At 43.8% G+C, this 21,552-nt stretch overlaps 1 protein-coding gene across 1 annotated transcript; it reads right to left on the reverse strand.

Annotated features, from left to right (window-relative positions):
- Positions 1-14,495: 14,495 nt before the first annotated feature.
- Positions 14,496-17,066, reverse strand: LOC308163017 (E3 ubiquitin-protein ligase RBX1-like; the record flags this gene model as incomplete). Its single annotated transcript, XM_080537185.1, has 4 exons — positions 14,496-14,582; positions 14,830-14,900; positions 14,991-15,069; positions 16,989-17,066. The coding sequence occupies 4 exons, from the start codon at positions 17,064-17,066 to the stop codon at positions 14,496-14,498; spliced, it is 315 nt and encodes a 104-aa protein (XP_080393311.1).
- Between the last annotated feature and the right edge of the window lie 4,486 nt (positions 17,067-21,552).

The raw sequence follows: 21,552 nt of genomic DNA on the forward strand, positions 1-21,552 counted from the left end.
ATAAAACCACCAGGGAACTGGCACTGGATAATGTGTTCACGACTGGAGCCGAGACTGTTACGGACACGCAATCAATCATCTTTTATCCTGTCATGGCTTTGGCATTGAAAGGCATCAGTTGATGGACATATAGAGAATGGGAGGCTGTGGGTGGTTAAGGACCACTGGGCAGGCTGGATACCTGTCCTATTAACAATGTCCACCCACAGAGCCTAAACTGAGGCTGCTAAGGACTTGAGATCTGAACAATCGCCTGGTCGGTTTGCTTTAGTGGGAAGGATTTTTCCAGTGTTTGATGTGGAGCTGTGTACACAGAAGGCACAGGACCTGGTTCCTACTGTGGACCTTCATCACTCATTCACTCAGTTTTACCTGACAGAACACGACTGTAAATAGACCCTCTTTCAAATCTGTAGTGTGATAGTGGTGGTGGTTGTGGTTGTTTTAATTAATACAAGTTGGAAATAATCTTGGGAAATAATGTACAGTGTTGTTGTTTTTGCTTGAATGTTTTAGGTTTACTTACCTTACTATTTTCTAATGATGGTACGTCATGATTTGTATCCCCTAGTTATAGATAGATTGTATTACATGAATGCACAACCATCTGCGTTGTGCTAGTTTACCACTAATTCACACCAACAGTGCACTCAGTGCTGTTATTGTATGACACTACATGTGCTGTACCGCTTTTCATTTTGCACAAATTGATATTGATAAACAGCACATAGATATATTTATTCAGTTATGCAAATGGTTTCAAACAGGGATATTGGAAATCCTCTGTGCCTTTCGATTGGGAATCAAGCTTGACCCAGTGTTCAGTGTACCCGGTCACTTCTCTTATGGCTCTTTCTACCGTGCTTGCTACATCCAGAGGAATGAGTGACAGGCATGTTCATTGTTTCCAAAGCTTTACCTGGGAGCCGTATTTGAGTGTGTGTGATATGGAGCAACAGCTGTGTGTTGGGTGAATGTTAGTTGTCCTTTTTCGTCAGTAGATCATCACTCTAGGCTAGCTATTTCTCACCTCTGGTCTCCGGGCCTCCTCAGGGTTGCACATTTTTGTTCCAGCCCAGCACTGACCTGATTGGACTAACTAAGGGCTTGATGATTTAGATGAGTAGTTGAATCAGGAGTGCTACTGTTATGAACTGAACGTGTTACCCTGTAAGTCCTCTGGACTGGAGAAGCCCGGCTCTAATTACTGTACATAAGGTTTGGTGATGCACTCCCGGGGCTCATGGGACTGGCTTGCAGAGCACTTGTTGGACAGTGGAGGGATCTGAGGAGAAATGACGACCCTCTCTCTACAGAAGCACTGTCAATGCTGTCTGAGCATAGGGGAGCACAGCTGGAAGGCCAAATGTCAAATATAAAATATTTTAGAGAAAATAAAGATACTTTTAACAACTGAATTTGCCTTTGTGTTTTTTCTGATTTGTATGAATATGTTCAAGGTCTGTGTATCTTTTGATCATTCGCTTCTGAAACGGACATAAAAAAAAAACAAAGCACTTTTAAAATCACCAAAAGAAAAGAAAACAGAGAGACAGTAAATACATTTGACCTACTCTATCACTCATTTATTTGTGTATCTAGGATCAAAATAAAGTGGCAAAGACACAAATCAGTGAGACTCCTGTGGTCCTTCATATCAGAGAGAGAGAGAGAGGGAGAGGGGACATAAGAAGGCATGTGAGGTTATTTTTTAAACTTTAACTCGAATACTTATTGAATTTCACTGAAGTACTTCCCATCCTTTTGGTGACCGATGGGGTCTGACCCTGTGGAATTCCTAAAAATGATAGAGAGAGGGGGGGAGGGGGAAGTGCAACATTTGTAGTAAGAATACAATTCCTTAAATACTTCCAATTATTTAAAATGACATTCCTATTACTTAAAAGCAAGTGTGTGGATGGACGTGTGTGGGAGGGGGGGCAGGGCTCAGAAGGACTCCATGAGGAGCTAGAGGTGGTGCGCCAGGAGGATGGAGACTCCAACGACCAGAGACTGGGTTGAAGTACCAAGGAACCTCCTTGACCGAACAAGTCGTCCAGAGGCATCATCAGCCCACCCTGAGGGAAGGCTCTGAGTTATTGCTAGTTCACAGTACTCATGTAAACTGTACTATAGATTGGAGGCTAAATGCTATAGGAAAGGAACAGTAACAATATCAGAACTTGTCTGTACCTTCAGCTGCAGCAGGCATCTCTCAGCCTCTGGTTCCATGTCGCTGGCAGGACGGCAGGACTGCAGGAGAGAGTACAGACGCTCCACAAACTAACCTGACGTTCAGCCAGCTCCATCTCAATGTCAACCTGTTTGGAGGGATCACGCAGGTACCCAACAAGGTATAGACATAGGCATGGATGAACTGTGCCTCATCCTATACATAAGAGAGACAATGTCAGTAAACGGTTGTCACATTTAATCTCTTGATAATTCACTCTCTTGGAGGAAGCCAATGTCTTACCTTGTGGTTGACCTGAACCCATGCTCCCTGCAGGACTTTCCCAGCCACATACAGCTGGTTATTGCTCTGGGTGGAACTGAGCAGCATCTGGGAAAGGGGGAAGAATGGTGTTATCTTCTAGACGGGTTAAACAATCCACAGGTTGTTGTTAATGTTCTATATTGAAAGGTTGCATAGCAACACAGTTTTGAAAATAATGATGCATGACGTATTTTAAACACTTTAAAAAAAAAGAATGCGTTACCATAGAAATAGATGGTAGATTCTAATTCGATTAGCAAGGAAAGGTACTGAAAAATGCCTCGATGTTTTTCACAATGTCTGCGGGATTGCGTGGACTGCATTCTGTACCACGGGTTATTTTGTGTGGATTGATGGCAAATTATTTTTTATTTATTCCGTTTTAAATTGAGGCTATAAAGCCCAATGCACATGGCGTGCGATTTTGTCGCACCGCCGAATTCGATTCCATTGTTTTGAATGCACCTCAATGAGACAATGCACACGGCGTGCGATGCGATATTGTCGCATGACAACATTCGATTCTCCATTCACTTTCATTCATTCATTGGTGTGAATTGAGAATTGAATGTTGTCGTGCGACAAAATCGCACACCGTGTGCATTGGCCTTAACAAAACAAAATGTGGAAAATGTGAAGGGGACTGAATACTTTCCGAAGGCACTGTATATGATGTGCTATTTGCTGTGTTCTGTAGTCAAAGGGACTGTGAGTTTAACTCACCAACTAGTGTTTTATGTGGTATTTACCTAGCAACAACACTTTGATTGGCTCCAAAATGAAGCATCATTATTTATGCATTTTTTGTGAATAAAGTCACCCGTGGCACTCTAGAACGTTACACACACCTACAAACACACCATCGTACACACACACACACCACTACCCATGATGATGATGCCCTACCACTACCCCATAATGATGATTCTCCCATGTCATCCTTCTCCTTCTTACCCTTCACTGGCTCCCGATAGCAGCTCGCATCAAATTCAAGACCCTGGTGCTTGCCTACCGGGTAGCAAAGAGAACAGCCCCTGCCTACCTGCGAGACATGGTCACCCCTCAAACGTCAGCCTATTCACTCCACTCTTCCACCTCTGCTGGCCGACTGGCTCCACACCTCCACCGTCTCTACGCGGCTGCAGCAGTTGCACTACCCGGTCATGTCTCTTCACTATACTGGCTCCCCGCTGGTGGAATGAGCTTCCTGCTGCTGTCAGGACTGCAGAGACACTCCCTATCTTCCGCCGTGGACTGAAGACCCCATCTCTTCAGGCTACACCTGAACTGTCTTGCCTGAAACCTCTCTACCCTCCTGTATAGTTTCTCCACTGTAAAAAAAACGAAACAAAACTTAATTCTTCCTTGTTCTTGCATTATGACTGCTAATGGCCCGAGTAGAGATTACATTTCTTGCGACGACTGGAAAGATTATTCACTAAATACATTTGTCTAAGTAAGTCGCTTATAGTACAGCGGCTAAGCTCTCATATTATGAGGAATTGTGCACTTTTTGAAGAAAGCATGACATTTCTACCATTTCTACCAGGTTTATTTTCAGATGTGGAGGGATGTCAGATTTGACCCCAGAGGCCCGGGAGAGGTCAAATTCAAGATGGCCGCCAGGCCCTGTGTCTAATGTTCAAACACGCTTAATTTTAGAACCAAACAGAGTAGAAAAACACTTAAGTTAAGGATGCCTATTCATTTGGTGATACTTTTGAGATTGAGATTTTGCCAGAATTCAAGAAAATGCATTTAGGTCAAGGTCTATGTAAAACTTTACCTCAGAAAACACAATTAGTTGTTCTCTTTTATTTATGAACTCTGTATTAATGAAAAAAATACTTTTTTATTGCCCTGCATTATTCAGTTATTAGTTATTATTTACTGGGATGTGTGGTTATTTTATTTATTCCTGCTAAGCACAGCGTTATCAGCAGATGGCCCTCTAGGGCACCAGTAGCTAACGCCAGTAGAGTAGAAGTCAGTACACTCCGTGATAGTGCAGTATGCACGAGACAGAGAGCACTTCTGACTAAATATCAACAGGTAAATATAACAAGTAAACTGACTTACTATGAACAGACAATATTAGTACACTTGAGTAAAGCCTTAGTTCCTAACTGTAACATGCAAAGACATTGAATTTGATTATAGCCGGGAATGAGTTTGCTAGCTAGCTATGATCACAATAATTCTGCTAGATAAACTAGTGTAGGTCTGTTATTAGTCTTTTTATTACTGGTTTCAAAGCAAGTTTCAGAATAAGAGTCATAGTACCGAAATGTTGTAGTAAATACATTTTTGATTGGATAACACCTGTCACTCAAACACTTCCAAAGAACAAGTTGCCACTGTTCAGTAGGCCACCTGTCAAGATAAGGTCAAAAGACAAGGGACAACTTGCAGTACTGAAGAGTGACTGTGGTCTCTTTTCAAGGCTGTACATCTCCTGTCAAACACGAGATGGAGACATCCAACATTTCTTCTCCCATGAAAACCAGGCAGCCCCACCAGCTCTGTCAACTGGAGGAAAACTTTGGGGTTAAAGCAGATCTACTTCGCTGCCTGGAGTCAGATCTGCTCGAAGACAATAGTGTGCCTGTGGCTGATGCAGTAATTCTCGATGGTGCAGCTGTGGTTCAAATGCTAAATCCTAGCACATCAAGAACATTTCAAGAGTATGGAGAAACAGTGTTTGCACCATACATCTCTGCTCAACTTCAGAAAAACACTCAAGTCAAACTTGTCTGGGATGTATACCTACCTGCCAGCCTGAAAGCCTCGACCAGACAGAAGAGGGGAAAGGGCAGCAGGAAAAGGGTGGCTCCTCCTACTGTGATGCCTAAGAACTGGAAGGACTTCCTTCGATGCAATGAGAACAAAACCGAGTTGTTTTCTTTCCTGTCACGCAAAGCTGTTCATCTACCTCTAGCACAGGGCAAGGAACTGTATGCAACAGATGGAACTGGAGTCTTCTGCTCTCCTGCTGAGTCATGCTTAGCCTGCCTTGCCCCATGTTCGCAAGACGAGGGCGACACTCGTCTACTTCTGCATGTGGCAGATGCTGTGCAGAAAGGATAATACTGATGTGGTGGTACTGGCTGTGGCTTCATTCAGCAAAATAGCTCCTGATGAGCTGTGGGTTGCCTTTGGTGTCGGGTCAAGCTTACAATACATAGCTGTTCACCAAATGGTTGCCACAATGAATCCTACACAGTGCCAGACTCTAACAGTCTTTCACGATTTCACTGGGTGTGACACTGTCTCTGCATTCGCTGGCCGAGGAAAGAAGACTGCCTGAGAGACTTGGAAGTCTTTCCCAGAGGTCAATGATGCTTTCCATGAACTCCTGTGCATGCCAAGTGAGGTCAGTGAAGAATCAAAGTTACTGCTAGAACGATTTGTGGTGCTGATGACCGAACCAGTGAGAGCACGGAGGTGAATGATGCCAGGAAACAGCTCTTCATACAGAAGTCAAGAACTTTAGAGAACATTCCTCCAACCCAGGAAGCCCTCAAAGAGCACTTAATAATTTTAATAATTTTGCCATTTAGCAGACGCTTTTATCCAAAGCGACTTACAATTACGAATTACAGGGACATTCCCCCTGGAGTAACTGAGGGCTAAGTGCCTTACCCAAGGGCACACTAGTAGTGGTGTGGCTTCAGGCGGGATTTGAACTCACAACCTTCCGATCACAAGTCCAACTCACTATCCACTAGACCACCACTACCCCACTTCAAGCGCACTTGCTACCAGGCCAACTGTTGGAACCAGGTACTGGTCCTGGATCCAGAGATGCCAGAGCCATCTGACTGGGGCTGGACAAAGGAAAGAACTGGGTGGCAGCCGCTCTGGACCACTCTCCCTGAAGCCTCAAAATCGTGCCATGAATTAATCCGCTGTCGCTGTGAGACAGGGTGCACTGGATGGTTTAAGTGTGCCAAAGTTGCACTTAAGTGCACTGATCTGTGCTTTTGTTCCCCTCATGTCTTCCCTTATATCCCCTTATGTCTTCCCTTGTCTTTATATCCCCTTGTGTCCTCCCTTATATCCCCTCATGTCCTCCCTTATATCCCCTCATGTCCTCCCTTATATCCCCTTGTGTCCTCCCTTATATCCCCTCATGTCCTCCCTTATATCCCCTTGTGTCCTCCCTTATATCCCCTCATGTCCTCCCTTATATCCCCTCATGTCCTCCCTTATATCCCCTTGTGTCCTCCCTTATATCCCCTCATGTCCTCCCTTATATCCCCTCATGTCTTCCCTTATATCCCCTCATGTCTTCCCTTGTCTTTCGTCGGTTTGTCGTTAGTTTTAGTTGTGTGTACTTTGAGTTCTGTGTACAATTTTGTTTTGGAAATTAAGCACCTTTTTGCATCCTTTGCCTGCCTATGTCTGCATAGTGTGTACTACTCCTCTACACTAGGTTCAGGTTACATCTTAACTGCTCTTCCTGAGACATCTTCTGACCCTCACCACTACGTCTCCTAAAGACACCCGCTTTCCCCTCTACTGTGTCCCTAATAACTTCTATTGCCCCCCTTGTACTGTTTCTCAGTTTCTCCAGAAAAAATAAAAAATAAAAAATAAAAATTTGTAGAAGGCGATAATAGGGAGAAGGTTTTTCCTTCTATCAGTGGCCCCGGGCCCGAGCTAGAGTACTCTTCCTGCAACGAATGGTGGACTGCTGATTCATGGACATGCTTAGTATTCAAATGTATTGATTGTACGTCGCTTTGGAATAAGGCGTCTGCTAAATGCCAAAAATGTAAATGTAAATGTAATGTACACTAACCATAACAATAGTGTAAAAATGGAAGCAAAGTTTCATGTAATCATGTAATTTCAATGTAATCTGACCTTGACTTTGACCTACCGGTAATTGCATTTTCTTGAATTCTGGCAATCTCAAAGGAATCACCAAATGAATGGGCATACCTAACTTAGTTGGAAAGGACACCTAAAGTACATAGTGATGTGTACGGGACAATGAGTTGGATATAAAGTGTAGAGAACTGTGTCTAAGCTGTCTCAACAGGCCTAGCCAGGTCAACTCATGCCAGTGAAGCTATGGCACTGGCAACCAGTTGTATGCCTAGGTTGTGTTCAGAAGGGTGACATGTTCAGGATGGTAAAGATACTGTCAGGTATGTTGCCACCCAGAATGACATGATACTGTAGCTAAAGGGTAGTGTGCTGCATGTATCTCAAAAGCCAGTGTTGTTTTCAGTGATGAAACAATTCATTCCAAATAAACTTTATTTAACAACTTCCATTTCAGCAAATGTGTAACATTCCTAATAGTCTAGCAGGAAGGGCCCTCAGATTTTAAGATACCCCTACCCGAGGTAGAGCAAATGACAACAATGATTTTTCTTATCTTTAGGGTCTCCCATTAATGAAATTGATTGTTGTCAAATTTTATTTTTGGGGAAAATATGTTTTTTTGGTTGTTCTTTAGAGCTACCCCAATCCCTGAAAAAGAGCCAAATTAGACCAGGCCGAATATGGGGAAGGTGACAAAAAAGCCCATACGTTGAGAATGATCACTCTTTTCCTCTTCAGATTTGCTGAGGTATGAACCAGGTGGTTGTCCTACATCACCAAATAGTCAGACAACTATTTACCTAAATAAATACTGAATTATAGTCCTGTAAACTTAGCTTTAGTTTAGACGGAAATTGTACTTTTTGGTGACAGGAACATAGGACTCCATCACTTTTCTCTCATTTATCAGAAAAACAGAAATCCCTGAAAAATATATCATTACTGAATTGTCTAGGGTGCTATTGAACAATAACCAGTAGTTGTATGGAAATATCTCATACAGTTCTATTGCAAATTAGATTTCTTTAGACATAGGCCTACCTCTTCTCTGATACAGTCAAATTCTGAATGGGGGATAAGTGGCATAATAGCCTACAAGTTAAGAATGCTCACTCTGATGGTCATCATATTTGGAGAGGGAAATACCAGGTGGCTGAACTACATCACCAAATAGTCAGAATAAGAGTAACCCAATAAAATAAAGTTTATTCGTTCTAAATTGCAAGCCTCTAAAACATATGTGTAAATAGTACAGGTGTTATTAAAACTGGAACCTTAATTCAAAGTACAGTATAGAAATAATTTTGAAGCTTGACAGTGGAACACTCTCTGCCACTCTGGTTTGAGTGACAGCTGCATGTTTCAAAACATTGTAGCCAACTGGTCAGCAGCAGCCATAACATTCTCCATCTCAGAGGGAGAGGGGCTGTGGATTGACAGTTCTGTTCAGATTATCACCAATCTAATGACAGATAACAGGTAACACATATGTCCAACTATGATATTAATATGTTGTTGAATATGTTGTTAGATTTGTGAGCTTTTAAACCATAGTGCAGGCATTCTGATCTAGGCAGAGGCTAGCAGAGGCTAGCTAACATAGGCTAGCTAACAGAGGCTAGCTAACAGAGGCTAGGATAAGTTAATTGTGTGTGTGTGCGTGTGTGTGTGTGTGTTTTCCATATTTACCAGAGTTCACTGTAACAATGGAGCCAACAAGGCCAACGCAGACAGCTAGCCAGCCATATTTACAGACACAGGGTGAAAAGGTCTGCTTATTATGTGAAAAAGCTCTACAAGGACATCAAAATAATGTCAAGAATCCCAGTTTACAAGGACTCAGAACCATACTGAACGTTGCTCAAGGACGAGATAATGAAGTTCATAAGAGACTATCGCCCCACTCAGATGACATACTGTCCTTCAAGGTCAAGGTTTCATATCACAGGTCATGTCGGTCACATAACTATACGCCTACAACCAGTGATCAAGAACCACCCCAGGATCAGTGTCAAAGTAAAAGACTTAGACTGTCCAGAGACACTAGATTTGACATCCGTAGCCAGTGTTTCATTTGCAGCCAATGTTTCAATTGCAGCCAGAAAGTCACAAAGAGAGAAGGCCTGACCCCTATATGTACCGGTACAGGTGAAAGTACAAGGCCAAAGGTCCTCAATGCAGCCTCAGAGAGGTTTGATGAAATAATACATCACCGTATGCTGACCTATGAAGATCTTTTTGCCTATGATGCAAAGTATCACAGAAGTTGCCTAGGACACTATCTTTCAGAAAGGAACATTCTAGCAGCTAGAAACAAACATTTAACAGAAAAGAAGTTAAATGAACATGAAAGAGCTTTCATTGAGCTAACTGAAGAATTAACTAAGACAGTTTTTTCAAAGCATATGACTGTCACAACACTGAGTGCTGTAACTGAGAGCTATAAAGGAAAACTGAGTACAGCTACAGAACCAACAATGTATAAATCCTGGAAACTCAAAGAAAAGATGAACCAGCATTATGGGGATAAACTCATCTTCATTGAACGTCCTGGAAAATCTGATCTGATCTGTTCTGGTGCCATGACTGTTGGCCATGCAATGAGAGAAGCTTCTCTCCTCAGAGAAAACATAACAGAAGACAGGGAGACAATGCCTCCACAGAGAACAGAGACCCTCACTGACACTCAAATCCTCCACCAGGATGCAGGTATATTGAGGAAAACTATGGAAAAGGTTGAGCATGAGCCTCAATTCTACATAAGCAGTGACAAGCTTTCCCTTCTCCAGTGCAGTGAATATGTGCCAAACACTCTGTATGATTTTGTGAACTGGTGTGTCAATGCAGGTGCATTTAAAAATGTGCAGACCTGTGATGAGGACCCAGCTCTGAAGAATAACACAAGTGTTATAACCTTTTGCCATGATCTAATTGCACAGTGCTGCAGCAGACGTACACCTCTCACACTAGGACTTGGGATTATGATCCATCATGAGTTTGGCAGCAAGGCCCTTATCAACAAGCTACACATGATGGGTCATTGTGTGTCGTATGATGAAGTGCGTCAATGTCTCACATCAGTAGCAGCAGATCAATTACAGAGAAGCAAAGGTGTTTACATTCCAAATGGACTGACAAGAACCACAGAACATGGGATAATTGATGCAGCCATTGACAACTTTGACCAGAATGAAGAGACGCTGGATGGCAAAAATACAACACATTCCATGGCAATTGTTGTATACAGAAGAGGTGATGTTGCCACAGCACACAACCCCATCCTGAGAATCCCAGAGAGATCTCTCCATGCCCTGGACAGCTGTGATTTGGATAATGAAGAGGTTCAGAGGTAAATATTATAGACCAACTATCTGCCAGACACATGCAATACTTGATTGAAATGGCTCTGATATACTGTATGTTAATGCAATATAATCCAATATTAAAATGTAAAATGTGCACTGGAGGCTTCAAGTTTCACATTACACTTGTGTAAGTCAGACTAGCATTTGTCCAATATTCAAGTTACACATTATTTGTGAGGTCACACATCATAATCTAAGGAATCTGGAGTGTTGTTGTTTGTAAGGGCATTTTGTTAAAGATTGAATTATATGACAAAAGATGCCTAATGACTTGTTCTTGAATTTCAGATACATCAAGCCAGGTAGGCGATCTGAACCACCAGCAGTTCTACCACAGGTCCTCAAATCAGACAGCACAAAAGCTCAGGCAGCAGAAGGCCAAGACTTACTTTGGAAGGTGAGCCGTATCATGAAAGAAGAAGAACAGAGAATCCCAGGATGGTCTGCATTCAATGCCTATGTATCCACGTCAGACATCCCATTAACAACAGTACAATATATGCCCTTCATAAGAGCTTCACCATCAGACCTATCTACAATCTATACAGCTCTTTTGCAGCTCACACAGCTTGCTCAAGAACTGGGACAGAGGCATATACTTGTAACTGCTGACCTTGCCATCTACAGCAAAGCACAGCAAATTCTGTGGAGCAAACCTGAAGCTTTGGATGGCAAGATCACCATGAGAATTGGAGGAATGCACGTCACCATGGCCTTTCTGGCAAGCATTGGGAAGGTGTATGCAGACGGGGGCCTCTTTGACATGATAACCGAGTCTGGAGTCTATGCTGACGCAACAGCTCGGCAGATGCTTCAGGGGAAACAACTGACAAGAGGTGTGAGGAGCATCAAGGTTGTTTCAGAGGCTCTGTTCAGGCTCTTCTGGATGGTACTGGTCTCCTGGCTGAACAAAAAAGGCCAAAGTCCATTGTCTGCTGAACAAGAACACCTCCTGCGAGATGTGCAGCATGCCTTTCATGGCAACGACCAGGTCTCTGCCAGACAGTTCTTAAGTGAAGTGGAGACAGACCTTCCTGAACTGAGGAGAAGAATACAACAGTTTTCAGAGAGGGGAGTTCAACAAGCAGCAACTTTTAAGTACTGGCTGAATTTCCTCAAAGGGGCTGATCTCTTACTCAGAATGCTACGATCAGAGCGTGAAGCTAACTTTGACCTTCATCTCAACTGCATGTCTGAAGCAATACCATGGTTCCGGGCTGCTGGCAGGATGAAATGCAATGTGTGGTCATGGTATTTGACAGGTATGACGGCCCACAGTCAATCAAAGACCTGGAGAGGCAAAGGAGAGGTGCAAGTGATGGAAGGCCTACACATGTTATCACTGGCAACACAAATGTCCCAAACTACAGGAAGTACTTGAGGAGTAGTGGAAACAAGACTGCACTGTGCATGTTTGTGAGCAACTACATTGTCACTGCAGCCCCGCAGAGACTACACTCAGATGACTCCATCATCTTGGCAGGTGGATTTGACAAAGGGGAGGAGGTGAAGAGCATCTGCACAGCAGGAGTCAGCAGTTTGACATCACTGTACAGTGATCAGGAGGAGGCAGACACAAGGATGGTGCTCCATGCCATACATCTTGCAGAGTCATATTCCTGCATCATTGTGAGGTCTGACGACACAGATGTGGAAGTACTGCTCATATACTATGCAAGCAAAGAAATGTTTGGTTCATCTCTGGTGTACATGCATACAGGCCATGGAATGAGAGAGAGATATGTCCAAATCAACACCATATCTGAGAAGATTGGAAAAGACATGTCTAACTGTCTACCAGCATGTCATGCACTCACTGGCTGTGACACAACAAGTAGTTTGTACAGAATAGGAAAGACAACAGCATTCAACAAACTCAAGACCCATCTCAGCGAGCTCAAAGATCTGGCCCATTTTGGACTCTCTGCCAGCTTGGAAGAGTCTTTGCCAGTCGCAAGAGAATTTGCGCTACTCCTATATGGAAAAAATAAAATGGAAAATGGATTGATGTGCACAAACCTGGATGAACTGAGGTTCATAATTGCATCAACATCTGATACAGCCTCTGCAAATCTGCCGCCAACAGAGGATGCATTTCAGCAGCATGTGCAGAGAGCAATGTTCCAGACAGCGGTATGGTGTCACAGCCACATGCCCAAACCCCTGTTATGGAGTCCTATTGGCAAGGGGTGGATTATCAGAGATGGGGCCATTCAACCTGTCCTTTTTACAAAACCCCCAGCACCTACAGAAGTGAGAGACATCACTCACTTATATTGCAAAGATGCAAAGTGTGGAGAGAGTGGAAAGTGCCAGTGCCTCTCTGTTGGCCTTCCCTGTACAGAGTTCTGCACCTGCTGTGCAGAATGTCAAAATGTGTCCCCTAATGTTTGAGGACTGTATTTAATTGTACTTTGAATTAAGGTTCCAGTTTTAATAAAACCTGTACTATTTACACCTATGTTTTAGAGGCTTGTAATTTAGAACTAATAAACTTTATTTTATTGGGTTACTCTTATTCTGACTATTTGGTGATGTAGTTCAGCCACCTGGTATTTCCCTCTCCAAATATGATGACCATCAGAGTGAGCATTCTCAACTTATAGGCTATTATGCCACTTATCCCCCATTCGGAATTTGACTGTATCAGAGAAGAGGTAGGCCTATGTCTAAAGAAATCTCATTTGCAATAGAACTGAATGAGATATTTCCATACAACTACTGGTTATTGTTCAATAGCACCCTAGACAATTCAGTAATGATATATTTTTCAGGGATTTCTGTTTTTCTGATAAATGAGAGAAAAGTGATGGAGTTCTATGTTCCTGTCACCAAAAAGTACAATTTCCGTCTAAACTAAAGATAAGTTTACAGGACTATAATTCAGTATTTATTTAGGTAAATAGTTGTCTGACTATTTGGTGATGTAGGACAACCACCTGGTTCATACCTCAGCAAATCTGAAGAGGAAAGGAGTGATCATTCTCAAGTTATGGGCTTTTTTGTCACCTTCCCCATATTCGGCCTGGTCTAATTTGGCTCTTTTTCAGGGATTGGGGTAGCTCTAAAGAACAACCAAAAAAACATATTTTCCCCAAAAATAAAATTTGACAACAATCAATTTCATTAATGGGAGACCCTAAAGATAAGAAAAATCATTGTTGTCATTTGCTCTACCTCGGGTAGGGGTATCTCGAAAACTAAAGCCTTTTTTGAGGACTTGCTGCTAGACTATAATAGACAAGCAACATTCTCAAGAAATAGCTTGAAAACCCCCACTTGTTTTCAAGAATGACATGGATTATAGTAGTTCACACCATTCACAAGGCTGTTGGAACATTGAGATTTATTTATAATTTACAACAACATTGCAAATTCAACTTAAAAAAGGTTTTCCAGCTAGCCTAAAACAGTGACATGGGGGAAATGGGGGTAGATGTCTTTTCAGATTTGTCATTAAGTGGATCACACAAAGGGTAACAACAGTAAGGATGAAACTTGAGGAAGCCCAACCAATGGTCCAAAGTGTTTCCCCTAGTGTCCATATCTGCATGAGAGAGAGACGAGGGAGAGATTCAGTCAATCAACACAAGACTCAACCACAATCAAAAATTAATGAGTAGCAATTACATTACACTTCAGGATATAGGTATTATTATAGGTAATAATAATAATAATAATAATAATAATAATAATAATAATAGGTATCATTATTCCACAATCCACAGGTCCCCCCACCCTACAACACCATTTACAATCTATTTTCTCAGATAGATTATGAAAAGGGATTATACTCACTATTGAAACTCCCACGCCCTGATGTCTAGAGGGCACACCTGTCTGGTCTTGAGCCAACGGGAGATACAGTGAAAATGGAAAGTATGCTGATGGAGAGAAAAAGAGAGAGAAACAATAAATATATGCATTTCAGAAAATCAACTGCAACTCTGACAATATACACTCTTTGTACTGTGATCATCTAAGTGGATACTGTAGTATCAAACGACTATTTCTAAGCAGAAAAATATGAATGTAATGGTCAAGTACAGTGCTTGATGTGGCATCGTTCCCTCTACGGGACAATCTGTGATCAGTTTGAGCATATCTGCAAAACCATTAAGTCTAACTCACATTGCAGACTCCCCAGGCAACTGTGCACTCCTCAGGGGTGGCAGAGGCCTGGTTTGCCTGGCACTCTATGCCTACAGGGATACAAGTCATGTGTTAGAACGTCATCCACTTATTTTAGGTCAGCCCTGTACAGTCAAATATACTATCTATTGAATACTCACAGAGATCCATAATGCGATTCCTACAGATAGCACAGTTGTCCACCACAATGTCCCAGGCCCAAAGTGCCACTGCATTCCACTGTCGAAAAGAATAGTCAGAGTAAATAAGTGACATTCAAGTACAATCACTACGAACCACAGTAAGTTGGCCTGGAAATGCATGATGTTTGTGAGTTGTTTTGTGGGGATATGTTATGACAGGCAAGTAATAAATGACAAATTAAACGTATATCTGGGCCCAATCGTTCAAAATTGTTTATCTGGATCAGAATACTTGGGAGTTTTCACTTCCAATGATGTCAAGAACCACAAGTGTGTAATCACCTCTCCTAAAGGGCTTGTTGCCTGCTTGGGTGTTTTTTTTTGTTTTGCTTCAGCATGGCCCTGGCCTTCAGATTCTTAAAAGATTCATAATCTTAATTTCACTTGCTCTGTGGTCCTCTTTTGGCCAGACTCAATGGTATTCACATTCTGGGTTAGGGTTAGGGTTAGGGGTCATTTCAACCCAAATGTTTTTTTCTTCTTTTTGTTAGTCACTTCTCTACCCTTACTAGAATTAAAACTTGCTACTACTACTACTACTACTTCCTAATACTGAGGCACACCCTCCAGCAGTGTGTGGGTTTCTGCAACAGTGAAATTAGGTCCTTTGAGTCCATGGTTCCACCTCTTTGGTGTAGTGAACATAGAGTTTATAGGCCTTGGCCTTGCCATTGAACAAGCCAAAGCACATCTGCTAATTGATGTTTAATGGGTGTGTGTTTGAAAGGACCAATTACATAGCCATCTCATTCAGCCTTTCTCAGAGGAATTACAGAGAGGCACTGACATGGCAGGTACTGTCCATTGCCACCACCGTTTTGGTAGGAAAGGATACCATCAAAGGGTAATAGGTAGCCTAATGTCTACTTTATCACTATAACAGTTAAACAAGTCAACTGCAAAATATAAATGAATGTACAGTACCAGTCAAAAGTTTAGACACTTCAATTGAATAGGAAAGTGTATCCAAACTTTTGACTGGTACTGTATATATATGTTACGGTACATGTGGGAAAACTAGGGTTAGGGTTAGGTGCTAGGGTTAAGGTTAGGGTTAGGGGTAGGGTTAGGGTTAGACAATAGACATGCCAGCATGTACCAAGTCGACGTAGCACCTAACCCTAACCCTAACCCTAGTTTTCCCACATGTACCGTATTCCCACATGTACCTTAACATATATACTACATGATCCAAATGTTGCATTATTTTACCAATGTTCAAGTTTTATTACATTTTGTTCCCCCTCCTGCTGGGATCAGGATAACACAGATTTTTTGGGATCAAAGCTATCCCAATCCTACTCAAATGTTTTGAACAACACACACTGAAGGGTTGATCCAGATTAAATTCAAGACTGGATTACGTTATCTAATCCGATTTCAGAATCCTTTTTTCCTTTTGAACAACCCATTTTCAAGATTTGATCCAACCGATAGCCGAAATCCGATCAGATTACTTCTGGGCCCTGGTGGAAGAAACTGATTCTGAATGAAAGCAGTTGTTTGTGCATTACAACATTGATTGGGACAGGCAGTTAAGTGATATCTAGCCATGACCATACTGCCTAATCGCATTTTGGGCCTATTGATTAAGGCAAGTAGCTATCCAGCTAGCAGCTATTTGCCATTGATTTTCGCAAAATGTCAGTGCTTCTACATGTTTTATACATATTTTTGCCTAATCACGTTAGATTTCGCTGACTAGTGAGTTTAGTTTTGTAGTCTAGATTGTTAAGCAAACGGTTAGCTAGCGATCACCCAAACAATTCAGTGAAACGCAGACTCATCATCCGTCATAATGAGATCAGTTGTCGCTAGCTAGCTCCTCCCGCTAGCAAGTGCGGGCTTGCTGTTACCTAGGTCATCAAGTCATCAAGTTTGCTATAATAATAATACTAGCATTTAGAGTTTATTAAACTCCATTATATTGTGTTTAAAAACAGATAGATTCTCTACCTTTTTCACTTCAAAGCGTTTCTTGCTTGCTCCGCTGTTTGTGCCACTTGGGGTGTCAACATCCATAGCTGCCGCCATCTTGATCTGATAGTATCAAATTTATGCCATCTGGTGGAAATATATTGTATTACACCATGGACTCCATTGCACAGCTAAACCCTCTTTTTCAATGAAAGTATACTATAGTCACACAAGTATTGTTCGGTCTACTGACGCCGACCGAAAGGCTGGACTGAAGGACACGGATACCATTCAATTCGTTTTTCTTATTTTTAGTGAAAATTGAATAGATTGTAAAACCTGCGAATGCAGACAACAAAACATACATGAATACACAGCTCTGACACATTCAAAGACTAAAACAAAGCACGCATCATACACACTAACCGTGGCATCCCTCAAGTCCTGGCATCACACAATGAACCCATACGCACGGTATCCCACTATTTAAGCACCTAATCACAGCCCCCAATATCCCTACGCATACCTGATCACTATAATCAAACAATTCCCACGCAGTTGTGAGGCATAACTCAAAATAATGTTACTAGTATCTAATAATTAATAATTAATAATAACGAATAATTATTTAAATAACATTCAAAATAACATTCCACATACACTGAAACACCCCATCCTAACTGGACAGTACACCTCCCACCTAGCCGATCTAGCTACTAGTCTAGGGAGGCTACCAATGTCCCTTGTTCCTCAATGGGGAGGAGAACAACCATCCTCCTGACATCCCGGTTGGTACTCTGCCCTTACACATCAAGAGTCCAGATTCTTCCTCTATGTACACCAACAGTCGGTTTATTTTAGTTGTGGGGAGAGACATGTCCTTCTGAGCAGCCATGAAGAGATCCTGTAGGGCACCCTCACGTTCTTTAGGAGAGAGTACAGTTTCTCCAGATTGCTTGTCAAGGCGCTCAACTTGCTTTCCTGCTCGACTGGTGCTGCAACTCCTCTTCTCTAACCACTTTCGGGCAGCACACCACACCCAGGCAACAGCTTGACACAACCTTGACAGGCTACTGAACCTCTCTGGATTCACAAGGTCTGTGATGGATGCGCAGCAAGGTCGTTTCCTAGACTTGTCTTCTGGAAGCTGCCTCTCTTTCTGAATCCCCGAATCCCGCACAGGCTCGGTCAGGCTCTGGTTCACTTTGACCTTTTCGGTCCTCACGTTAGCTTGGGCCCTGGTGAGCGCTCCTGAGAAGGCCTTCCGTTTGAGCTTGTTCACACTTTCTCGAGCATCAGCTGCCACTTCTGCCGCTGATTTCACGGGCCACTCCTCAAAAGGCTTCTCCAGGAATCCAGGTCCATTCTGCCACAGAGAATCTTCGCTCAGTTCTTCAGGAACTGCTCCTCTTGTGCTGATGTCGGCCACATTGCACTCACCGGGGATCCACCACCACTCACCTAGCCTTACGTACTCTCCAAAGAGCTTTATGGCTTCCTCACGAAGACCAGGTGAGATTGGGTCGTCCCACGTTTCCTTGGCTGAGCTCCCGCCTCCTGCCTCTTGGAAGGCTCTTCTTACAAGGATGTTTCCTTTTTGTTTGGCCGGGGACACCAGGCCAATTGGATCGTATAGAGCAGCCACTTGGCTCAGCAGCTCTCTCCTCGACAAGCCGTTGGGTGTATTCTCCCGGACTTCTTCTACCTTGAGGTTGAGGCCAGTCCTCATCTTTCCTTTTCTCTTGGAGAAGTTTACTGATGTCATCATGTAGAGCTGGTCGGAATCCACAAGATACCCAATGCCAAGGGCCTTATTATCCTCGTCTTTCAGCTAATTCGGTAGCACCAGGGTTTTGGATGTCACTCCAGGCCTCTCCCCTCCACAGGTTCTGGCGTCGTCCTTTCTCCTCCCACCTTGGCCAGACCGGACCCACGGCTTTAGAAAGAACCCTCCAGCGCTCAAGATCTCCTCCACTCCACTCGTGATGGTGTCGAGCATCTTCAGATCATCATGGGAAGTCATGATGTCGTCGACGTAGCTGTCTTTCTCCAAGACACGACACTCTTCCTCCCTTTCAATGAACTGAGGTAGCCCTGCTGTCTCCCTCATTGCCAGTTGAGCAATGCAACCAGCAGGACGGTCTCCAATGTTCACCCTCGTGATGGCGTACTCCCCGATGTCCTCTTCAGGATCGTCTTCCAACACTTCTTTGTTGGTTGCCATTGAGCTCCGGACTCTGGAGTTGCTTTCCTGCCTCAGTCCACTCTCCCTGGTCTCTTCGCAGCACCGGATACACTTGACGATTTCCTCATACTTGGCCGCTGCTGTTCTCATTGATCGGGCGAAGTGTGTCTTGGACTCGTAGGTCACCGTCTCCACATCTTCAAACAGATTGGGATGCGTCCCACTCACAATCTTTCCAAGTGGGCCTTCCCACAGGACCAGATCTCCTACTACCTTCACAGGACAGGGAACCAGCCGCCCCTCTCTTTGGCTGATGAGGAGCTCAATACTCTTTGGCCGGACCAACTCCCGGGTTTTGACCTCGGGGAAGAATCTTTTCAGTTGCTGTGGTTCGATGGCATGGTGCACCTTGGCTATTTCATCTAAGCCGTAGCAGACCAACTGGTGGGCTCTTTCACCTTCCGGGGTCCTGAACCTCACCTTCAGGAGGTACCTTTTGGTGTTGGCTGTCACAGTCATCCCTCCAACGCCCTGCACCACTAGCGTGATTTTCTCGCTCTTCAGGCCAAGCCTACTTGCAGCCGCGTGGGTAATATAATGTGTATCTGATGCGAGGTCTATCAGAGCACCAATTTGTTGCCCGTCGTTAGCAGTGACCTTCAGGAGCATCATTATTACCGGACACTCGTTTACTCCATTTTCTTCCAGGAGCTTCCCGGCTTTTGCTTCAGTGCAGCTCGTAACTGCTGTCTTATTCGTGAAGGCTCTCCTGACTTTTTTCTCAATCTCTGGAGCGAGTTGGGACAAGACCTCTTCCTGTTCAACGGTCAAACTCTGTGTACGTTCACCGCCGCTACTTGGAGTTTCTCTCTTTTCCCCACCATCCTTCTTACTGTCTCTACTGGGGCAGAGAAGGTAATGGTGGTCTGACGACTCTCCTTCTTTGCAGCCTCTCTTGGTGCAGAGGAATTTAAGGTTACACTCTCCGTCAGCGCCATGTGATGAAAGGCACAGCCGGCAGGCTCTAGACTTCTTCACCGCGGCCTTTCTTGCAGCCAAGTCGAGGCCTCTGAACTTCTTACAGGTGAACAGCCTACTTCTGTGTTTATCTTCGCACAGAACACAATTGTCATCAGCGCTGCCTCTCTCCGTGGCTCTAGTGAAAGCAAACTTCTTCTCAGTCTTCTTCTCTGGGATCTTCGTGATCTCCATCTGCTCCAACTGTTCGAGGATGCTTTCCTGCTTTTGTAGGAAGTCCAGGAAGGTGTCAAAGTATCTCTCCGGCTGGAAACCATTTCGGGGGTCTATTTTGAAAGTAAGCCACTCCTTTTCAAAGTGAGTGGCAGTTTGTTCTCAATGGCTCCAGTCACCAGAGGGTTTTTGATGGCTACTTCATTGTTAAGATCTTTAAGGTCTGCTAGAGCTTTCTCTGTGATTCGGATCAGATCAATCACCTTCCTGAATTGGTGCTCTTTGACTGGAGAAATCTTCTGCAGCTCTGCTACGATCAGGTTGGTGATTGCATTCTTGTTTCCGAAACGATTCTCTAGCACCCTGAAGACATCTTCGGCAGTATTGTGGCTCGCGAGCCTGAGATCCTTCACTATGGTCTCTTCTATACTTTCCAGAAGTTGAAACTTCTTAACTTCCGGAGACCCAGAGGGATCGCCTTGTTCCTGTAGGCTTTCCCAATCCTTCCTCCAGCGGTAGTATTCCCGAATGCTACCTTTAAACGTCGGGAGACTTGTAGGCTTCAGCCTCACTTTTGGAATGCCTCTCGTAGCTGCATTTCCACCCCGTGCGCCTGCTCTCTCAGTAGTTTGAGTCTCCTCCAACGCTGTTTGCTGGGCTTTAACAAGCTCAACCCGTGCTTCAGTCTCCGCCTGTTGAGCCAGGATAAGCTGGGCGCGTCTGGCGCGTTCTTCCTCTTCAACCCTCTGGTGCTCTCCTTCAGCTGTTGTGCGGCGGGCGCGGTCTTCTTCCTCAGTTGCCTTTCGAGCTTTTCCTATCTCGGCGTCTCTATCTCGCCTGAGCTTGTTCTTTGAGGACATCAAATGATGCAGCCGTCTCTCCACGTCTTCTATAGCAGCGACAGGGGCCCAGTCTCTCCAGACAGAGAGCTCTTTCTCTGCTCCTGTAGTGAGCTCCTCTAAATGGTGCACTTGTCTCTCATGGCAGTCATGGTCTAGCTGGCCCAATGGGACCTCTTCTGTCTCTTCTTTAGCTCGTTCAGCCTCCCTGATCGCGAACAACACTCTTCTTTCACTGTATCTTGACCACAGATGGAGTTTTACGAGATCGCCAACCTCCGACAATTTAGTCATGCAGTCTTTGCTCACCTTCTCGATGTCTCTCGTCTGTTGTTCCGATAGTTTGGTGGGGTCCTCTTCCGCTTCTGCAAGCAGACCCTCTTCATAG

The sequence above is a fragment of the Nansenia antarctica genome (assembly GCF_963989245.1).
Source record: "Nansenia antarctica genome assembly, chromosome: 1".
In the NCBI taxonomy this organism is placed as follows: Eukaryota; Metazoa; Chordata; class Actinopteri; order Argentiniformes; family Microstomatidae; genus Nansenia; species Nansenia antarctica.